This window comes from Bombina bombina, chromosome 1 (assembly GCF_027579735.1).
Source record: "Bombina bombina isolate aBomBom1 chromosome 1, aBomBom1.pri, whole genome shotgun sequence".
Taxonomy (NCBI): domain Eukaryota; kingdom Metazoa; phylum Chordata; class Amphibia; order Anura; family Bombinatoridae; genus Bombina; species Bombina bombina.
This window is the reverse complement of record NC_069499.1, coordinates 930,852,840-930,875,247: the sequence shown is the minus strand read 5'-3', so window position 1 is coordinate 930,875,247 and position 22,408 is coordinate 930,852,840. Positions and strand designations below refer to the sequence as shown.

Genomic DNA, 22,408 nt, shown 5'->3' with positions numbered 1-22,408 from the left:
TCTCTGCACACTCAGCCTTCTGTGTCTTTGTAAACTCATCATTCTCTCTCTACAGCCTCTGCCTTCTGTGTCTTTGTAAACTCATCATTCTGTCTCTGCACACTCAGCCTTCTGTCTTTGTAAACTCATTATTATGTCTCTACAGCCTCTGCGTTCTGTGTCTTTGTAAACTCATTATTCTGTCTCTGCACACTCAGCCTTCCGTGTCTTTGTAAACTCATCATTCTGTCTCTGCACACTCAGCCTTCTGTGTCTTTGTAAACTCATCATTCTGTCTCTGTACACTCAACCTTCTGTGTCTTTGTAAACTCATCATTCTGTCTCTACAGCCTCTGCCTTATGTGTCTTTGTAAACTCATTATTCTGTCTCTGCACACTCGGCCTTCTGTGTATTTGTAAACTCATTATTCTGTCTCTGCACACTGATCCCGTCTTTGTAAACTCATCATTCTGTCTCTGCACACTCAGCTTTCTGTGTCTTTGTAAACTCATTATTCTGTCTCTGCACACTCAGCCTTCTGTCTTTGTAAACTCATCATTCTGTCTCTGCACACTCAGCCTTCTGTGTCTTTGTAAACTCATTATTCTGCCTCTGCACACTCAGCCTTTTGTGTCTTTGTAAACTCATTATTCTGTCTCTGCACACTCAGCCTTCCGTCTCTTTGTAAACTCATTATTCTGTCTCTGCACACTCAGCCTTCTGTGTCTTTGTAAACTCATCATTCTCTCTCTACAGCCTCTGCCTTCTGTGTCTTTGTAAACTCATCATTCTGTCTCTGCACACTCAGCCTTCTGTCTTTGTAAACTCATTATTATGTCTCTACAGCCTCTGCGTTCTGTGTCTTTGTAAACTCATTATTCTGTCTCTGCACACTCAGCCTTCCGTGTCTTTGTAAACTCATCATTCTTTCTCTACAGCCTCTGCCTTCTGTGTCTTTGTAAACTCATCATTCTGTCTCTGCACACTCAGCCTTCTGTGTCTTTGTAAACTCATCATTCTGTCTCTGTACACTCAACCTTCTGTGTCTTTGTAAACTCATCATTCTGTCTCTACAGCCTCTGCCTTATGTGTCTTTGTAAACTCATTATTCTGTCTCTGCACACTCGGCCTTCTGTGTATTTGTAAACTCATTATTCTGTCTCTGCACACTGAGCCCGTCTTTGTAAACTCATTATTCTGTCTCTGCACACTCAGCTTTCTGTGTCTTTGTAAACTCATAATTCTGTCTCTGCACACTCAGCCTTCTGTGTCTTTGTAACTCATCATTCTGTCTCTGTCCACTCAGCCTTCTGTGTCTTTGTAAACTCATTATTCTGTCTCTGCACACTCAGCCTTCTGTGTCTTTGTAAACTCATTATTCTGTCTCTGCACACTCAGCCTTCCGTGTCTTTGTAAACTCATCATTCTGTCTCTGCACACTCAGCCTTCTGTGTCTTTGTAAACTCATCATTCTGTCTCTGCACACTCAGCCTTCTGTCTTTGTAAACTCATTATTCTGTCTCTGCACACTCAGCCTTCTGTGTCTTTGTAAACTCATCATTTTGTCTCTGTACACTCAGCCTTCTGTGTCTTTGTAAACTCATCATTGTGTCTCTACAGCCTCTGCCTTATGTGTCTTTGTAAACTCATTATTCTGTGTCTGCACACTCGGCCTTCTGTGTATTTGTAAACTCATTATTCTGTCTCTGCACACTGAGCCCGTCTTTGTAAACTCATCATTCTGTCTCTGCACACTCAGCTTTCTGTGTCTTTGTAAACTCATCATTCTGTCTCTGCACACTCAGCCTTCTGTGTCTTTGTAACTCATCATTCTGTCTCTGTCCACTCAGCCTTCTGTGTCTTTGTAAACTCATTATTCTGTCTCTGCATACTCAGCCTTCTGTGTCTTTGTAAACTCATCATTCTGTCTCTGCACACTCAGCCTTCTGTCTTTGTAAACTCATCATTCTGTCTCTGCACACTCAGCCTTCTGTGTCTTTGTAAACTCATCATTCTGTCTCTGTCCACTCAGCCTTCTGTGTCTTTGTTATCTCATTATTCTGTCTCTGCACACTCAGCCTTCTGTGTCTTTGTAAACTCAGCCTTCTGTGTCTTTGTAAACGCATCATTCTGTCTCTGTCCAGTCAGCCTTCTGTGTCTTTGTAAACTCATCATTCTGTCTCTGCACACTCAGCCTTCTGTGTCTTTGTAAACTCATTATTCTGTCTCTGCACACTCAGCCTTCTGTGTCTTTGTAAACTCATCATTCTGTCTCTGCACACTCAGCCTTACGCGTCTTTGTAAACTCATCATTCTGTCTCTGCACACTCAGCCTTCTTTCTTTGTAAACTCGTTATTCTGTCTCTACAGCCTCTGCCTTCTGTGTCTTTGTAAACTCATCATTCTGTCTCTGTCCAGTCAGCCTTCTGTGTCTTTGTAAACTCATCATTCTGTCTCTGCACACTCAGCCTTCTGTCTTTGTAAGCTCATTATTCTGTCTCTGCACACTCAGCCTTCTGTGTCTTTGTAAACTCATCATTCTGTCTCTGTCCACTCAGCCTTCTGTGTCTTTGTAAACTCATTATTCCGTCTCTGCACACTCAGCCTTCTGTGTCTTTGTAACTCATTTTTCTGTCTCTGCACACTCAGCCTTCTGTCTCTTTGTAAACTCATTATTCTGTCTCTGCACACTCAGCCTTCTGTGTCTTTGTAAACTCATTATTCTGTCTCTGCACACTCAGCCTTCTGTGTCTTTGTAAGCTCATTATTCTGTCTCTGCACATTAAATATTTCACATTTCAATGTTCTGCACATAGCAGAATATGTTCTTTGTATTTTTTAATATATATTCCTATATAATCATCTATATATAGGTTAGGTATAGCTATATATTTTACCAAAAAATTATTTTATATATATATATATATATATATATATACACACATGTATATATATATATGTATATATAGTCCGTTGCAAGCTAAGCGCACACTTAATATATGACAACATCCAGGGTGCATTTCAAAAATGAAAATATCTGCCAAAAAATGTAAAGCACTCTCCAGTTTGTAAACAAGTCGCTTTTAATCCTGTGTTAACCTTTTTGGGGCTTCTGAGGACAGAGGGAACCACAAAAATGTTAACACGGGATTAAAAGTAGCTTGTTTAAAAACCGGAGTGTGCTTTTATTTTTTGGCGTATATATATATATATACTGTATATACACACATATATACGGTGCTTTTTTTGTAAAAGAAAAGGTGCCGGTACTAAAAAAAAACGGTGCCGGTACTTATTGATTTTTGATTGATATTTGCTGCTTAGTAACTTTGAGAAAAGCATAGGTAAATAAGATTATTTACAATGCTTGATGCATTTTACAGCCGCCACTTGTGAAAACTAGAGTATTTACATGATAATTACAAACATTACCTCTTATGAGTTGGCAGAGGTGGGGGTATTCAGTACCGGTGAATACTCCCACAAAAAGTCCTGTATGTACTGTATATATATATATATATATATATATATATATATATATATAAATATTTATTTATGAATAAATAGAACATGTTATTCTATGCGGAGAAAATTGGAATGTGAAATATTCATATTTTCATGTCAGGTTAGCGCACTTGAGAAAATGCGATCTGGTTTGCGCACGAGTAGGGTGTTTTGTTTGTTTTTTACCGACTTTTCATGCTTCATTGTCTTCTATGGGGGAATATGTTAACACAGTTGCGATATTTTAAAGTTCAGCTTTTTGCACATGTCGGGTTAGCGCTCGTGCAAAACTGTGCTACCTGACACGCACATAAAAATTACTTCTAGTGCAGTTAACACACGAGCGGGAGCGCAAAATATCACCCCACTCGTAATCTAGCCCTAGGAGGGGTTGTGTAAGACTTCCAATCAGACCCCATTGTTTGCTGCCTGTTAGTTACATGCCCATGTGAGACCTCAGTGCAGACTCATGACCGAGACCCCTGTTTTATATATATATTTGTTTGTTGCCTGTTTCTTATCCCTCTATAGTCTTTTGTGTCTCTAGCTTTCTATAATTATCTATATCTCTGTAGCTCTTTCTTTATCTGTATAGTTTATTACTCGCTGTTGTCTTTATTTGTGTGAATATACTAGTAGCTTTTAGTATCTTTCTAATATTCTCCCCTTTGTAATCACCCATAATTAGACACCGCCATCTTTTTTATGGCTTGGAAGTCTTGCACTATAGAGTGCACTAATAAACAATGAAAATGGGCATATCCAAGGCCCTTCTATAGTTTCTTCATTATTAAAAGTATAATACAGCAACTTCACAATATAAAACTTTACAATATGCTTTCATTATTTATTTCCCACCTTTTTGTAATTTAATTCCGAAAATTGTGTGTTTTCCAGTTTTAAGAACTTAAAGGGACAGTCTACAATAGCATTTTTATTGTTTTAAAAGATACATCATCCCTTTATCACCCATTCCCCAGTTTTGCACAACCAACACAGTTATATTAATAGACTTTTTACCTCTGTGATTACCTTGTATCTAAGCATCTTCTGACAGCCCCCTGATCACATGACTAACTATTTATTATCTATTGACTTGCATTTAGTACTGTGTTGTGCAAAATCTTAAATAACTCCCCAGGCGTGGACACAGTGTTATCTATATAGCCCAAGTGAGCTATCAGTCTCTTGTTGTGAAAAGCAATTAAAAAAGCATGTGACAAGAGGTGGCATTCAAAGGCTTAGAAATTAGCATATGAGTCTACCTAGGTTTAGTTTCAACTAAGAATACCAAGATAACAAAGCAAATTTGATGATAAAAGTAAATTGGAAAGTTGATTAAAATTGCAAGTCCTATCTGAATAAGTTTAATTTTGACTAGACTTTCCCTTTAAAGAGCACAGCATACTTCAGAAGCCTATCTTTGTCACTTATAGTATCTGTTCTAAACTGGCTTCAGCAGAGATGATAAGAACTGAAAAAACAAATCATGTTTTACTAACACAATGAGCATGGCTAGCTGTGTCTTCTCCAGAAGCAAGTCTGGATTGGCTACTCTAAATAAGGCAAGTGGTAGGAGGAGTTTGGCTGTTGAAAAACATTTGCAGAAAACAAAGTGTCTGTCTGTCTCTTTAAAGGGTCATTATAGTAAAAAATTAAATGCTCTAATTAATTAGAGCATATCATGTTATCACTAGCAAGCCTGCAATGCTATGTGTTTAGACTCTGCAATGCCAAAGCTATTGTTGACTCAGAGTTTAAATGTAGCTGACCCAATCAGTGTTGTGTGACTAGTGCTGATTGGATTTTGCTCAGGACCTCCAGTTCTCTGTGTTTCCTGACTGGTACTTTAGCTATGTGTTTAACCCCTTAGTTGAAGAGCACGTCATTTTTTTCGCTATACGCACAGTTGACTATGTGGAGTGTGAGCATTCTGAGCATGTATATTCCCTTTCTGAAGCTGTATATTAGTGAATCTTCATATAAAAAAAGCAATTCTAATCTAAATAGTAGAGTGTGTGATTTAGTAACAATTTAACTCAAGCTCCCTGCTGACATTATCAATATGTAATGAGGTTCCGTCTGTAGACAAATATTAGCCTATTCCTTATGCAACATGTTCTCTGCCTTCTCACATATGCTGCTGCAGAGTCATGCCACAGGAAAGTACCAGCATATGCTCTCTCAAGGTAGGTACCAATATACAGATAACAGAATCCAGCAGGTAAGTTCAAACATCAATGTTTATTAAGTATCTTAAAAAAAGAAAAGCAACCACACTGGGTGGTGTACACTATAACAGTTTATGGTGAGCCCACAGACAAGGACAAAAATCCAACGCGTTTCGTGCCTGTGATACTAGCACTTAGTCCTTGTTCCAATATATCTGCATTTAAAGGGACAGCAAACACTAAATAAGTTCTAGATATAATAATTTTTTAAAGCAAAATTAACATGATAATAATATGCAGATGTATATTTACTTTAAATATAAATATATAGCTGTTTAAATATTAACAAAATAAGTGTAAAGTTTAGTGTCCAAAAAGCAATGTGAGGTCAATTAGGGAAAGTAGCAGTGTTAAGTCTGTACTTTTAATAGGAATTGGAAAAACCACACTTTTTAGTATTAAATTTACAGGAAAAATGGACAAGTAAGAAAAGTATAGTGTGTATTTTTTTTATCACATCAATTAAACATTTTATATCAAAATCTCAAGTTTTTTATGTCATTTTAACTAGTATAAAAGGGACCTTAAACTGCTGAGTACAACTACAGCAGGATGGTCACTACTTACCATGCTAGTGTTTTTCCTTCTGTACCGCAAGAAGAATATAGGGAAATGCAGCCAGTCCAAAAAATATACAGCTCATGCTCTGTATTGTGCACTCTAAGCTGAAGTGCACAGTAATGCTTGTCAAGAAGACAACAATGTCACAGTTTGGTGAATGTACACTGCTTCTGGCACAGTCTGCAAGAATACTTAAACTCCAAGATGGCGGCGCCCATTGTGAAGACGCAGAGTTTCACTAACCAGAACTTGCAAAGGGTTAAAATAAGAGCACAGATTTGAAGACAGCTGCAGACACAAGAGGTAAAACAATTACACACTGAGTAGTAACCAAATTAAAGTAGCTGGGCCAATCTGTTTAATGTCCCTTTAAACAAAGTTTGTCTTTAATGCTGTTATTTTAGATGCATGAATTACTAAATGGGCCATCTTTTGTTTTAAACTCACACTAAAGTTTTCTTTAATGTATATTTAAACATTTTTATATGACAAAGACATCTCTCAAAGTGTTTATGTCCCTTTAACTGAGCTCAGACTCCTAATCAGGATTTATATTACAGATGAAGATGCTACAACAATTTTGGACTCAGGGGGAGGACAAGAAGAAAACAAACAAACCCTGGATTCTCAGGAAAGCCCTCCATTTCCTTGTCTGGATACCAACCCAGAGAAGGACTGCAGTGTAAATGAAAGCACAGCTACCTCTTTAGAGTCTCACAGGTAATGCTTCCAAGTCCTCCACATTATCCTAGCCACTGTTATGTGTATTAATAAGAAAATACTTATGATATACACCTCATACAGAACCACAACTAAAAGAGTCTCAGAGGTCAATCAATCGAGGCTGGGCCTGCACCTCTAGGGAGTCTTTGCAATCAGTTTTGCTTTCACTACAGGGGGAAAGTGTATGTATATACCTTTACAAATATGGTGGCAGGATTTCCAAGATGGCCGTCACAGTGTAGCTGTACAGAAAAACCTGCCAACATAATTGTAAAGGAAGGTTGTGCAAGTGCATCTCTTTTGGCATGGACTATCCAAGGAGTAGGGATAACTCACAATGACAAGAAACTGCTCATTTGGCCCTTATGTGTTTGCTGGATCAGCTTCTGCTGATTTCACCCAGAAAGGACACTTAAAATGTGGCCCCATCACAGCCTTCACCATGGGGCCGAATAAAGTTTAATTATGCTCTTGATCAAACATATCTTTTCTTCCTTTGTGCAATAATTTCCAACAAGCACAGGCCGTTTTGCACATTTAACAAGCCTTCTAAACTTCAAAGGTCTCTTCACATTGTCAACAATTGATTAGCTGAGCCTACAATTACAAGAAAGAGGAGACATGAAACCACAAGGATATTTTTAGATATCTGCATACTATAAATTCTGCCACTCAGGAACAGATTAAGACAGCGTCCATGACGAAACCGGCATCTTTAAAAAATAAAATAAAAAAAATAGTTTAGTATGAAAGATAATTTAATAGTAATATGCCAGCTTGAAAATTAAAAAAAAATAGATATTACTGGTTAAAATGGGAAGGAGACCTAGAAAAAAATAGATAATAGGAAAGTGGGTATGTGTTTGCAGAACAGTAGCCCTTCTTCTATTTGTGAAAACATTATGGAACACGGCCACAAAATACTCTGTAGATATTATTTGATACCAGCATCATCATCCACAGTAGAACTAATATCAAATAACCTAATTTGGAAGGGTTACAGTCAATCAAGCATGTTTATAAACACATGTTGGTCTCTTGGGTAAGTGTGGCGAGCAACAAAACATTTTTTGCAGTTGTCACTGTTGCCCCCCCCCCCCCCAAAAAACACTAGAACAAAGTTGACAAACCTTTTTGAGAGAGTGTGCAAAAAATGGTGCAAATCTCCTGGACAAAAACAAAAATTTACAAGCACCCATAAAGCGTATAGGTAAGTTATAGTTAATTACTGATATTGAGTAATAAATAATTTATTAAGCTCTACAATTGCAGCAAATAAGATCAAACAATATGGTGGTATCCCAGAGAATTTGCTACAAGTGGTCATTTGTGCCATAGGTCCTCTATTTCAGCACTAGAATAAATAAAAAGATTTCATTTATCAATAGATTAGCTCGCACCATTTAATACCAACTAATACATTTGGTATTAAAGGATGCTTTGCTAAATGTGATGCCCTGTTCTCTCCTCCCTTCCAACCTTGCTTTTAGAGGTTTAGTCTATTTAACCAATGAAAAGTCTTCCTTTGAATAACATTTGGTAGATCCACTCTATGCTTTTTATTTGATTGTATGTTATTATTTCATCAGAACCATGAAAGCTGTATTCCTATTATGGCTCAAAATTAATGATTGTTTTTCAGACTATACTTTTGAGATCATCTGGTTATATGTAAACCTTTAATTCCCCAGCACTTTTTGAGCGTCGGAAATAGCGTGCTTATTACAAGAGAGCACAATCGTATTTTACTCTCGTTTGTTCAAATTCAAACAAATTGCATAAAACACAACATAATTACATTCAAAATTACAGTTACACTCATATAAACACTATCTGAAAAAAAAATATTCATATAAATATTTTAAAAAATAAGTTATAAGGGTTTAAAGGTATAGGACAAAGTGTTTGACTGCAAAGGGCATGTCTAAATATGTGTATGTATGTAGATATTAATTTTACATTAACATTATCAGATATATATAGAAATTTATATTTAAATTACATTTGAAGAACATAGACCTAAAGAGTAAAACGTGTTGTGCAATACACATATTTTACATTCCTATGTTCTTCACATAGAAAAAAATTAATTTGTATTATTAAATATATATTTCTATAATTTGATCATGTTATAGTAAAATAGATATCTATACTAATGTATATATAGGAACATATATACAGGTATAGGTATTTACAGATATATATAGACATATGTATTTACAATAAAAATGACATTGTTCTGTAAGTGAAGAACTTTGGAGGGGAGCTTGCCGCCCAGAAGATGCAGCAACGGCCCTGCTCCTAAATGTACACAATAAATAACTGTGTGCATTGCAACCGGCAGGCGCTCAACTGCATAGAGGCGTGCCGCGGTTCTAACACTCCATGATGCGCCTCTCCCCCTGTAAAAAAAAAAAAGTTTACTCGTAATTAATGTTGCGTGGGTGCGCATGCGCAGTGATTTGGATGGATAAAGTAAGGATGCGCATGACAGGACAAGGACAGTAAGGGAGTTTGAGTGCATATAGCACTGAATTCACAGAGCGGGCAGTTTTAGAGGCGGCAGCGGTGGTGGAATGTAGTTCAAAGTTGGCAGTAATTTATTCCTCTCAGTCTAGGTAGTTTGTTACTTTGAGTTGTGGAGGCTTACACGCATTGAACTGTGTATGATACTGGATAGCCGCTTACCCATTTGGAAAAGAAGTGTGTTCAGAAGTTCATTGGCTGTTAATATCTATAAGATTTATTTGTGATTTCTCCAGAATCATTTATTCATTACTGATTTATCTTCTGGGCATGTCTGGTTCATTTGGAACCCTAAAACATTGCTAAATAACTGAAAAAGTATTCATCAGGCTCATAATTCTTTTTCAATAGGACCTGACATCATAACTGGGTAGGATTCTTTGGAGCACTGCACCATCAGTGTGACATACACTATATGAGATCAATACAAAGTTAAGATATGAGACACACAATATGCTGTTACCTGTATTAGTCCCAGCTGTATGATATTCACCATCAGATCCATATTATGTCAAAATGAATGACCCTATTTAGGTCCAGATGAGCTTTATATCTGCAGCAGTTGTTTGACATTCACTATGATACACATTTAATTTCCAATTTTGTGACACATAATAAGCTTTGTGTGCTAAATGATAGTGACTGTGTGATAACTGCGCCAGCTCTGTGTACAAATATGGTTGGAGGTTTTTCTGTACAGCCATCTTGGAAACCCTGCCACCATATTTGTAAAGGTAATCCATACACTTTTCTTACACTGTGAGCAGTGGCTTGTGTGTGTGTGTGTGTGTGTGTGTGTGTGTGGGGGGGGGGGTGGCACAGAAAAATCAAGCATGATCCAACTGTGCCCTCTATGAACCAACCAATTGTAGTGCCAGGAGGGGCCCCTAGATGTGCCCACCCAGTCTCATTTGAGACCCCTGTAATTACACCCTGATGACAAGTATAGTACTATTCCTAGCCAGAATGGACAGCCATCCTAGTCAGACATATGTTCAAACACACATTATTATACTCTTTGTTAATTTATTGTGAACATCTAAGGAATCATATCCAGGGGCTACTAATCTCTTCACATTCCACAGTAACATAAGAAATGTTCATGCTCTGCATATGGTTATCTATTTAAAAAAAATTATATTCCATATACTGCAATTTATAAATATAGTTAGACTGCCTGGGACTTTAGTGTCCTGAAAAATTGTTTTCTCCTAGCTCTTAATAGTAGTAACTGGACATTATTTTTGTTATTTTGTGACAATTAAACATGTTTTGCCTAATATACGTGCTTAACCTAATGCGCGCAAAAAGGTTAAGCTCAAGCAAAATTTATGCTCAAGCAAAATTGCTAAATAGTGCACCAGTCGTAATCTAGCCCTAAGGGTCATATTACAAGTGGAGTGCTATTGATAGCCTGAGTGCGCTATTAATATTGCTGGATCTTGCTAGGATTACTATGCAAAATGATATTACAAGTCTATGGTAATGCGGAATAACCAGAGAATGTTTAGTGCAGTCGACATCCCTTTAGTCTGCCCCATACTTTCAATAGATATAGCTATAGATATAAATGTTACAAATAGAATAAATAGATAGATATTTAAAAACAAAAAGAACATTTTCTCCTAAGTGAAGATTAGGGATGGGTGAATGTTTTGCAGCATTCGAATAATGAAACGTTCATTTAATGTAATTGTTTTTGTAATGCTTTCTTTAAAAGTAATGTTTGATTTGAATTTTTGGAACTATGCAAAATTAAAATTTGAAAAATTTGAATGGATATATTTGTAATAGTATTTCTAATCCTCTCTTTAAATGTAATATTCAAATTATGCAATACTCTAAATAGAAAAATTAGAATTTATATATTTGTATCTATTGTGTATCAATTTACTAAATTCCCTACCACATGAACTATTGAACTTGTGAATATTGTTTGTTAAATCAAATGTTACATTTGAAATTTTGAATGTGGATATTCAATCTAAATATGATCATTTGAAAACTAAAGTAACATTCGAAAACCAGAAATAACATTTGATTACCAAATTTTAATGGGTTTTCATTCTTATCAACATTCAATTGTCCAAAACGAATATCCACAGGACTATTTATTCTACCAAACAAATTACATTTTCAGTATATTTGACCATCCCTAGTGAACATTATAGGTATTTGAAGCATTTTTTAACGCACTTTGGCCTAGATTTAGAGTTGGGCGGTAGCCGTGAAAACCAGCGTTAGAGGCTCCTAACGCTGGTTTTAGGCTACCTCCGGTATTTGGAGTCATTAAAAAAAGGGTCTAACGCTCACTTTTCAGCCGCGACTTTTCCATACCGCAGATCCCCTTACGTAAATTGCGTATCCTATCTTTTCAATGGGATTTTTCTAACTCCGGTATTTAGAGTCGTGTCTGAAGTGAGCGTTAGAATTCTAACGACAAAACTCCAGCAGCAGAAAAAAGTCAGTAGTTAAGAGCTTTCTGGGCTAACGCCGGTTCATAAGGCTCTTAACTACTGTACTCTAAAGTACACTAACACCCATAAACTACCTATGTACCCCTAAACCGAGGCCCCCCCACATCGCCGCCACTCGATTAAATTTTTTTAACCCCTAATCTGCCGACCGCCACCTACGTTATACTTATGTACCCCTAATCTGCTGCCCCTAACACCGCCGACCCCTATATTATATTTATTAACCCCTAACCTGCCCCCCACAACGTCGCAGCCAGCTACCTACAATAATTAACCCCTAATCTGCCGACCGCAAAGAGCCGCCACCTACATTATAGCTATGTACCCCTAATCTGCTGCCCCTAACACCGCCGACCCCTATATTATATTTATTAACCCCTAATCTGCCCCCCTCAACGTCGCCTCCACCTGCCTACACTTATTAACCCCTAATCTGCCGAGCGGACCGCACCGCTATTATTATAAAGTTATTAACCCCTAATCTGCCTCACTAACTCTATAATAAATAGTATTAACCCCTAATCTGCCCTCCCTAACATCGCCGACACCTAACTTCAAACATTAACCCCTAATCTGCCGACTGGAGCTCACCGCTATTCTAATAAATGTATTAACCCCTAAAGCTAAGTCTAACCCTAACACTAACACCCCCCTAAATTAAATATAATTTTAATCTAACGAAATTAATTAACTCTTATTAAATAAATTATTCCTATTTAAAGATAAATACTTACCTGTAAATAAATCCTAATATAGCTACAATATAAATTATAATTATATTATAGCTATTTTAGGATTAATATTTATTTTACAGGTAACTTTGTATTTATTTTAACCAGGTACAATAGCTATTAAATAGTTAAGAACTATTTAATAGCTAAAATAGTTAAAATAATTACAAAATTACCTGTAAAATAAATCCTAACCTAAGTTACAATTAAACCTAACACTACACTATCAATAAATTAATTAAATAAAATACCTATAATTATCTACAATTAAACCTAACACTACACTATCAATAAATAAATTAAATACAATACCTACAAATAACTACAATGAAATAAAATATCTAAAGTACAAAAAATAAAAAAGAACTAAGTTACAAAAAATAAAAAAATATTTACAAACATAAGAAAAATATTACAACAATTTTAAACTAATTACACCTACTCTAAGCCCCCTAATAAAATAACAAAGACCCCCAAAATAAAAAAATGCCCTACCCTATTCTAAATTACTAAAGTTCAAAGCTCTTTTACCTTACCAGCCCTGAACAGGGCCCTTTGCGGGGCATGCCCCAAGAAGTTCAGCTCTTTTGCCTGTAAAAAAAATCATACAATACCCCCCCCCCAACATTACAACCCACCACCCACATACCCCTAATCTAACCCAAACCCCCCTTAAATAAACCTAACACTAAGCCCCTGAAGATCTTCCTACCTTATCTTCACCATACCAGGTTCACCGATCGATCCAGAAGAGCTCCTCCGATGTCCTGATCCAAGCCCAAGCTGGGGGGGGCTGAAGAGGTCCATGATCCGGCTGAAGTCATCATCCAAGCGGGAGCTGAAGAGGTCCATGATCCGGCTGAAGTCTTCATCCAAGCGGGGCAGAAGAGGTCTTCCATCCGATTGAAGTCTTCACCCAAGCGGGATCTTCTATCGTCATCCATCCGGAGCGGAGCGGCAGGATCTTGAAGACCTCCGACGCGGAACATCCATCCTGGCCGACGACTGAACGACGAATGACGGTTCCTTTAAATGACGTCATCCAAGATGGCGTCCCTCGAATTCCGATTGGCTGATAGGATTCTATCAGCCAATCAGAATTAAGGTAGGAATATTCTGATTGGCTGATGGAATCAGCCAATCAGAATCAAGTTCAATCCGATTGGCTGATTGGATCAGCCAATCGGATTGAACTTGATTCTGATTGGCTGATTCCATCAGCCAATCAGAATATTCCTACCTTAATTCCGATTGGCTGGATCCTGCCGCTCTGCTCCGGATGGATGACGATAGAAGATCCCGCTTGGATGAAGACTTCAATCGGATGGAAGACCTCTTCTGCCCCGCTTGGATGAAGACTTCAGCCGGATCATGGACCTCTTCAGCTCCCGCTTGGATGATGACTTCAGCCGGATCATGGACCTCTTCAGCCCCCCGCTTGGGCTTGGATCAGGACATCGGAGGAGCTCTTCTGGATCGATCGGTGAACCTGGTATGGTGAAGATAAGGTAGGAAGATCTTCAGGGGCTTAGTGTTAGGTTTATTTAAGGGGGGTTTGGGTTAGATTAGGGGTATGTGGGTGGTGGGTTGTAAATGTTGGGGGGGGGTATTGTATGATTTTTTTTACAGGCAAAAGAGCTGAACTTCTTGGGGCATGCCCCGCAAAGGGCCCTGTTCAGGGCTGGTAAGGTAAAAGAGCTTTGAACTTTAGTAATTTAGAATAGGGTAGGGCATTTTTTTTATTTTTGGGGGCTTTGTTATTTTATTAGGGGGCTTAGAGTAGGTGTAATTAGTTTAAAATTGTTGTAATATTTTTCTTATGTTTGTAAATATTTTTTTATTTTTTGTAACTTAGTTCTTTTTTATTTTTTGTACTTTAGATAGTTTAGTACAGATGTAGGAGCGCTATTGATTTAACTTGAGCAGTGTTAGCGCTAATATTTTTGCACTGACCTTTATTGGTCATCTTCCTTCTTTGCGAATAATATAGTATATATATATATATATATATATATATATATATAAATGAGTTTACATAGAAAGAATAAATCCTGGAAAGAAAATACAAAAGACCAGGATGAAAGACAGGGAATTCAGCACTCTTTTTCAAAATTAAACTAAAGCTCCAAAACCTTATTCAAAATGTGTCAACCTCCAAGGCTTGTGTAGCTGTAAAGGAGAGAACTCTCTGGCACTTACTGTAAATTACATATATATATACAAAGATAGAAAAACGCAAAAAGACCCAATTGGTAGATATGATCTCTTTATATGAATATCAAATAGCATAAAAAATACAACATATTGTGTTACAAACCTGACCGGTCAGGGGATAGTGTCTATACCAAAACAGAAATTATAAACATGATATGTGGTTATTTTCACAGGCCTGTGGAGCCATGTGTATAAACTGCAGGATAAGAATGGGGGACAATAAATTGACTACTACACCCTACTGCTTGCGGCACCTTAGTATGTAAGGCTATATGCCGGGCAGATTACTATATGGGATCTAAGTAGTTACAGTTAGTGTACCCCAACACCTATGCAGAAGTATTGATGTTCTTAAAGACTGATAGCACATATACATGTAACTATAAGATATATTTGTGGGGGACTGAAATACAAGCTACTACACCCAGCTGCTTACGGCACCTTATAGGGTTAAGGCAAAATGCCGGGCAGGTATATGAATGGGATCTAAGTAGGTTGTGGTGCCGTGCCCCAAAATATTTTGGGGCACGGCACCACAACCTACTTAGATCCCATTCATATACCTGCCCGGCATTTTGCCTTAACCCTATAAGGTGCCGTAAGCAGCTGGGTGTAGTAGCTTGTATTTCAGTCCCCCACAAATATATCTTATAGTTACATGTATATGTGCTATCAGTCTTTAAGAACATCAATATTTCTGCATAGGTGTTGGGGTACACTAACTGTAACTACTTAGATCCCATATAGTAATCTGCCCGGCATATAGCCTTACATACTAAGGTGCCGCAAGCAGTAGGGTGTAGTAGTCAAATTATTGTCCCCCATTCTTATCCTGCAGTTTATACACATGGCTCCACAGGCCTGTGAAAATAACCACATATCATGTTTATAATTTCTGTTTTGGTATAGACACTATCCCCTGACCGGTCAGGTTTGTAACACAATATGTTGTATTTTTTATGCTATTTGATATTCATATAAAGAGATCATATCTACCAATTGGGTCTTTTTGCGTTTTTCTATCTTTGTATATATATATGTAATTTACAGTAAGTGCCAGAGAGTTCTCTCCTTTACAGCTACACAAGCCTTGGAGGTTGACACATTTTGAATAAGGTTTTGGAGCTTTAGTTTAATTTTGAAAAAGAGTGCTGAATTCCCTGTCTTTCATCCTGGTCTTTTGTATTTTCTTTCCAGGATTTATTCTTTCTATGTAAACTCATTTATTCTACATAAGGGTCTGCACCATATATTTGATATATTCAAAGACCATACCAGTATTAGCCTAGAAGCCAACCGGTTGGTCACCTTTTGTCTTAGTATAAGCTCATAGCGATTGCTTCCCCTCCGTTACTAAATTTGATATATATATATATATTCACTTTAAAAGTTTTTTTTTTAACAGTTTACAGAAAGCAAAGAGTGGCACCAACAAAGTAGATACTTCCAACCCTGTGCGTCCCCGAGTTACTCCGATGCTGAAGCTCAATCTGTCAGAAGCAACAATATACAATGAGGAAACCTCTGGCAAACCTTTGGACATGGAACTACTTTGTTCAGAACCAATGGACACAGACTCACAGAATCATGAAATAACAGATAAAGCCACTTATGAGTTATCAATAATACCAGGAGTCCCAGATAAAATCCCACAAAGTCCAGTTATCATAATTGGTGAAGATGTATTCCAAGTGATTGGTAAGAACTATTGGAAAATGGTGGTCAGGGAAGTTGTGTGTTCTAATTGCATGGAAGGGAGTTCCACGTACAGAGCAGTGGGACATATAAATGATGAGGGTGTTGTGTGTTTGTAAGGTTTACTCATATTCGGGGAGTTATCAGTAGAAAGTAGGTTGGATTTAGGCCAGGAGGACAAGAAGCTTTATGTGTCTGTATGTAAGTCAGTTGCTCCAGCAAGAAATAATTCTCTATAATGCACATGCTCACCCAGATAAGTTGCTCTTATATTAAATGAAATATATCACATTTACTAGAAAAAAATGGCTAACAAATTCACTCTAATTTCTGATTGACATCTGCAAGGAGGGATCTCCTGGTTATTTCCAGCATACATATGTTTCACCAGTGTATTACTCCTTATTTAGATCAATAACCCATAGGAACCTCCACCCTATCATACTCTACCAAACCCATTTTCTACTAAGTGCTCTTCCTCTTTCTCCTATAAAATCTCCCTTTTAGAATTCCGGCTAGATTGTATCTTCTTAAATTACCAGATTTATTTAATCTCTTAAATCAGTGATTAGTTCTGATCAATATACTCCATCATATGTCCCTCGGCATAACATGCTCTGCTTACATTCTCATTTATTTCCAGTAATAATTTACTTTTTATGACTTGCATTACATAAAAGAGAGTTTCTCAACTAGATAACAAGCAAAATCATACTAGCCTGTTCTGTAGCTACTAGTCAGCACCCCATGACCAGCATATTTTAGTGCCGCTTACAAAGTAGAACTTTCCTGCAGTATGTAAGTCTGGTCCTGTCTTAAAAAACAGTCTAGCTCCAAAATCCTGGGTAATATTCCTGATGAAGGTGAGATATGGAGACTACACTTAATTAGAGTGATGGGTCAACCATATATTGTCCAATATGGCCAGAGGCATATAGCTGCACCTCGCTGCCAAAGCCCACAGAATGACAAAATATAGAGCTGAGGTTGACAAGTCTCTTAATTAAAGGGATAGTATAGTCAAAATTAAACTTTCATGATTCAGATAGAGCGTGCAATTTTAATCAACTTTCTTATTTTCTCCTATTAATTTTTCTCTGTTCTCTTGGTATCTCTATTTTAAAAAGCTGGAATGTAAGCTTAGAAGCCAGCCCATTTTTGGTTCAGCACCTGGGTAGCGCTTGCTGATTGGTGTCTAAATGTAGCCATCCAATCAACAAGCACTACCCAGGTCTTGAACCAAAAATGGGACGGCTCATAAGCTTACTTTTCCAGCTTTTTAAAATAAAGATACCAAGAGAATGAAGAAAAATTTACAATAGGAGTAAATTAGAAAGTTGCGTAAAATTGCATGCTCTGGGGCCGATTTATTATTGGTCTGTCCAACATGATCTGCTTAGCGGCTCATGTCCGACAGACATCGATGAATGTCGACAGCATATGCTATCGGCATTTCTCATTGCACAAGCAGTTCACCAGAACTGCTTGTGCAATGCCGCCCCTTCAGATTCACGGCTGCTAGCAGGGGGTGTCAATCAGCCCGATCGTATAGGATCGTGCGGATTGATGTCCGCAGCCTCAGAGCAGGCGGACCAGTTATGAAGTAGCGTTCTTTAGACCGCTGCTTCATAACTGCTGTTTCCGGCAAGCCTGAAGGCTCACGCGGAAACAGAGAATTCGGCCCCTCTATCTGAATCATAAAAGTTTATTTTTGACTAGACTATCTCTTTAAGAAATGGTTGATAGTTTTACAAATGTGTTTTATTTTATAAATGCTGGTATTTCCTATATGACATCCAAAGGCATAGGCATAAGCAAAGCTGCAGTTTTTCAGATAGTGATTTCAAAACTACATTTAAAGGGACAGTCAACACCAGAATTTTTGTTGTTTTAAAAGATAGATAATCCCTTAAATACCAATTCCCCAGTTTTGCATAACCAACACAGTTATAATTATACACGTTTTACCTCTGTAATTACCTTGTATCTAAGCCTTAGCAGACTGCCCCCTTATTTCAGTTCTTTTGACAGACTTGCATTTTAGTCAATCAGAGCTGTCTCCATGGTAAATTCACGTGCATGAGCTCATTGTTATCTATATGAAACACGTGAACTAATGATCTCTAGTGGTGAAAAACTATTAACATGCATTTAGATTAGAGGCGGCCTTCAAGGTCTAAGAAATTAGCATATGAACCTCCTAGGTTTAGCTTTCAACTAAGAATACCAAGAGAACAAAGCAAAATTGGTGATAAAAGTAAATTTATTTATTTATAAAATATTTTACCAGGAAGGATATACATTGAGATTTCTCTCGTTTTCAAGTATGTCCTGGGTCCACAAGACATTGCATTTATACAATAGGGTACAATAAAATACAAAAACAATAATAATACACAATATATGCAAAGAATTTAACATAGAACAGGTAGGAAATATTTAATCAACCAACATGCTTTATGACACTTTAAAGTCCTCTGTGTACTTGTTCCTCCTTAGCATATTTGTTCCCCCAAAAGAACTTCCTCAAAGTTAGTTCACCGGATCGTGAGGTAATCCCGGTGTGGGCTTGGTAACTGCTGTTAGGAGTACGGGTGCGACAAAGGACCACAAATCCTACTTTGATTTTATGTTTATCTTATGGCCAACTAGGGATAATTATAAATAAGCTATTGCACTCATTAGTTGACCTACTCAACAGAGTGCCTGGTGCAAGATTTTTTTGGGCCCCCCAAAGGTAACTCAGTAGAAAGCAAAAGTATTAATATACATTCTGCTCTGTATAATGATTTTGAGGATAGATAGATAGACAGATAGATAGATAGATAGATAGATAGATAGATAGATAGATAGATAGACAGACAGACAGACAGACAGATAGGTAGAAGGATAGTTGGACCTACAACCTGCACTAATAAAAGAACATTTTGCACACCTATGTACAGTATAGACTGGCTGGTATGGGCCCCTTCCAGCTTTTGGGCCCTGGTGCATCTGCGCCGGCTGCACCTATGGTAGTTCCGCCCCTGATTGCACTGATCACTCAATTGCTGACTAGCATGTAGTAGGGTCAGGGATCTCAAGTTTGCAGGATGCACTTCAGACTCTCAAGGGGGAGTGGTAAAATGTTTTCATGGTAAACCATACAATAACTAATACAAATATTTAACTCAGTTATTGTTATATATTTCATGTTTTGCTTAATAGTTATAAAATGTTGTTTTTAAAGGGACATGAAACTCCACATTTTTCTTTCATAATTTAGATAAAACATGCAGTTTTAAACAAATTTCTAATTTATTTCTATTATCAAATTTTCTTCATTATCTTGGTATCTTTTGTTGAAATGCAGGGATGAAAGCTCAGTAGTGTGCTTGTTGGAAGCACTATATGGCAGCAGTTTTGCAAGAATGTTATACATTTGCAAGAGCACTAGATGGCAGCACTATTTCCTGCCATGTAGTGCTTCAGACAACTACTTAAGTACCACGTCAACAAAGAATATCAAGGAAATTAAGCAAATTTGATATATTGTAAGTTCCCACGGGCATTGAGCTCTTAAAGGGACACTCAAGACAAAATAAAACTTTCATTTTCAGATAGAACAGGCCATTTTAAACAACTTTCCAATTTATGAGACAAAAAAAGAAAGGGCGCCTCCTAGTGTAGCCAATATAGAACTGGACAGATATAATCAGATATAAATTTTATACTCACAAATTGTGAAGGCAAAGATAATGCCAAGGTGAACGCTCTGGGAACTCAGCAGTGTCCCAGTTGACTGTGCACCAGATGGCAGGGCAGCTCCTCCTGTTAAATTGTTATGGCAATCTGTAGAAATGGAAGATATATAAAGGGCGACTCCTAGTGCAGATCAGTTAGATTTAAATTCTCCCACTAACAACTCCCCTTGGAAGAATACTCACACAGTGGGAAGCACACTATAGTGCTAATGCAGCCTGCTGGGTATATTGCAGTGGCCCAGCGCACATATACACTCTGGTAATGAACAGTTCCAAGGTTTTTTTGCAGGATGTTCCAATAAAACAACAGGAGACTTCAGTGGATAAAAGGAACTTTATAAAAATCAATATATCATATAAAAACAGTCAGTAAAACACGCTACGCGTTTCTCAGAGTTAACCACTCTGTTTCCTCAGGCAAGTAATACTGATCAATAGCTGAAGTCTCCTATTTATGTAACCTAGAACCAATTAGGGTATGGGTTACACCCAGTGCACTCCCTTTCTCTATTCTCACAGGTGCATTTGCCTTTTTTAATGAAAAGCTGCATTGCTTAGCTATAATCTGAAAAGTGCATATCCACAAAGTTATACAATGTATTACCAAACAAAAAGATATACATTGTATAACTTTGTGGATATGAACTTTCCAATTTACTTCCATTAACAAAATGTGCACAATCCTTTTATATTTACAAATTCCTACTGTGCAAGAATTCACAGAATATACGTGTATGCATTTGTGATTGGCTGATGGCTGTCACATGACACAGGAGGAGTGGAAATAGACATAACTTTGAAATTTGTCAGAAAAAATCTACTACTCATTTGAAGTTCAGACTAAGTGCTATTGCTTTGTCTTTTTATCACGCGTTTCTTGATTATGCAAATCTACTGTATTTACTGGTCCTTTAATTACTCCTGTTGTCTTGTCTCTTACAAGTATTGCATCATTGTTTTACTTATATCAATTGTAGCCATGGACAGTGCTGCAGAATATGTGGGTGCTTTATGAATAATCATAATAGAAGTAAACTTGAAACTTTTTTTTAAATAGTATGCTCTGTCTGAAACACAAAATCATTTTCATATCCCTTTAAATAATTTATTTTGTAAGCTTGTTGTTTCCTTTGCTACAGACTAGAAACACACACATGTGTCATAGTTCCATTAGCTCTAACACTATACAAAGTAGTTCAGAACTAAACGGAATACTCAGTTTAGTGCATAAAGTATCAGCTCAATGATGGTATTTAGTTAATTTTTTACGCAGATTAACATTTCAGGTGACGTTATATCTTGATTATGGTAACTGATTCATCTTTGCTGTCCACTTTAATTGTAGTATAAAGACATAAGGGAATACAAATATAATTTTCAGAATGACAGCTTTATAAATGATGGTTCTAATAGCGAAAAAGACATGGTTCAAGTGATGGCATATCTCAAGAGACAAGGTTGCATACTGAATTTAGAGAGGAGTCCTTTGACTTCCAGCCAGACTTTTTAACTTGGAGTAGAATTTCAGAAATAGATCAGCAGTCACTCTACCCAAGTACAAGCTGTCCGAGACGTTACAGCAGATATCGCTTGGGATGTCAAGAAAAAACTATGTTGACAAATGGGTGGATATATTCTAATACGCACAATGTGCTCTATGAATCCCATAGAGATATGGTCATGTAGTTGATGTAAATACATTTCTTGGTGAGAAGGGAGCTAAGTATGTTCTTAGCCCACGCAACTGCTATTTTGAGATTGTCCAAAGTACGGTAGCAATAGCCGCTAAAATAGGTGCTTGTTGTAGCAATGTTTACAAATGTTGAGAACAGGTTTGGACTAGGATTTTCAGGCTCTAGTAATATATTTAAGATGCACTGTTAGAAGAAAGTGATGCTGCTTGCATGGTCCTTGGGAAGCTGAAGCAAGTGGAAATTCACTTGTATTTCAGCAACATAATATCTAGTGAAACTACTGTAATTGTCAAACAGACTAAATGTATATATATGCAAGGTTGTTTCCT

The 22,408-nt window shown here is 37.3% G+C and overlaps 1 protein-coding gene across 3 annotated transcripts in view; it reads left to right on the top strand.

The window, feature by feature from the left end:
* MYLK2 (myosin light chain kinase 2) overlaps window positions 1-22,408 on the top strand; it is a 178,820-nt gene that overhangs the window by 48,780 nt on the left and 107,632 nt on the right. For all 3 annotated transcript variants that reach the window (XM_053699735.1, XM_053699716.1, XM_053699693.1), the window contains 2 exons: window positions 6,837-6,996; window positions 16,353-16,645. In XM_053699735.1, coding sequence (XP_053555710.1) covers window positions 16,423-16,645 — 223 coding nt within the window. In that variant the 5' untranslated portion in view covers window positions 6,837-6,996; window positions 16,353-16,422. The remainder of the gene's footprint in view (window positions 1-6,836; window positions 6,997-16,352; window positions 16,646-22,408) is intronic.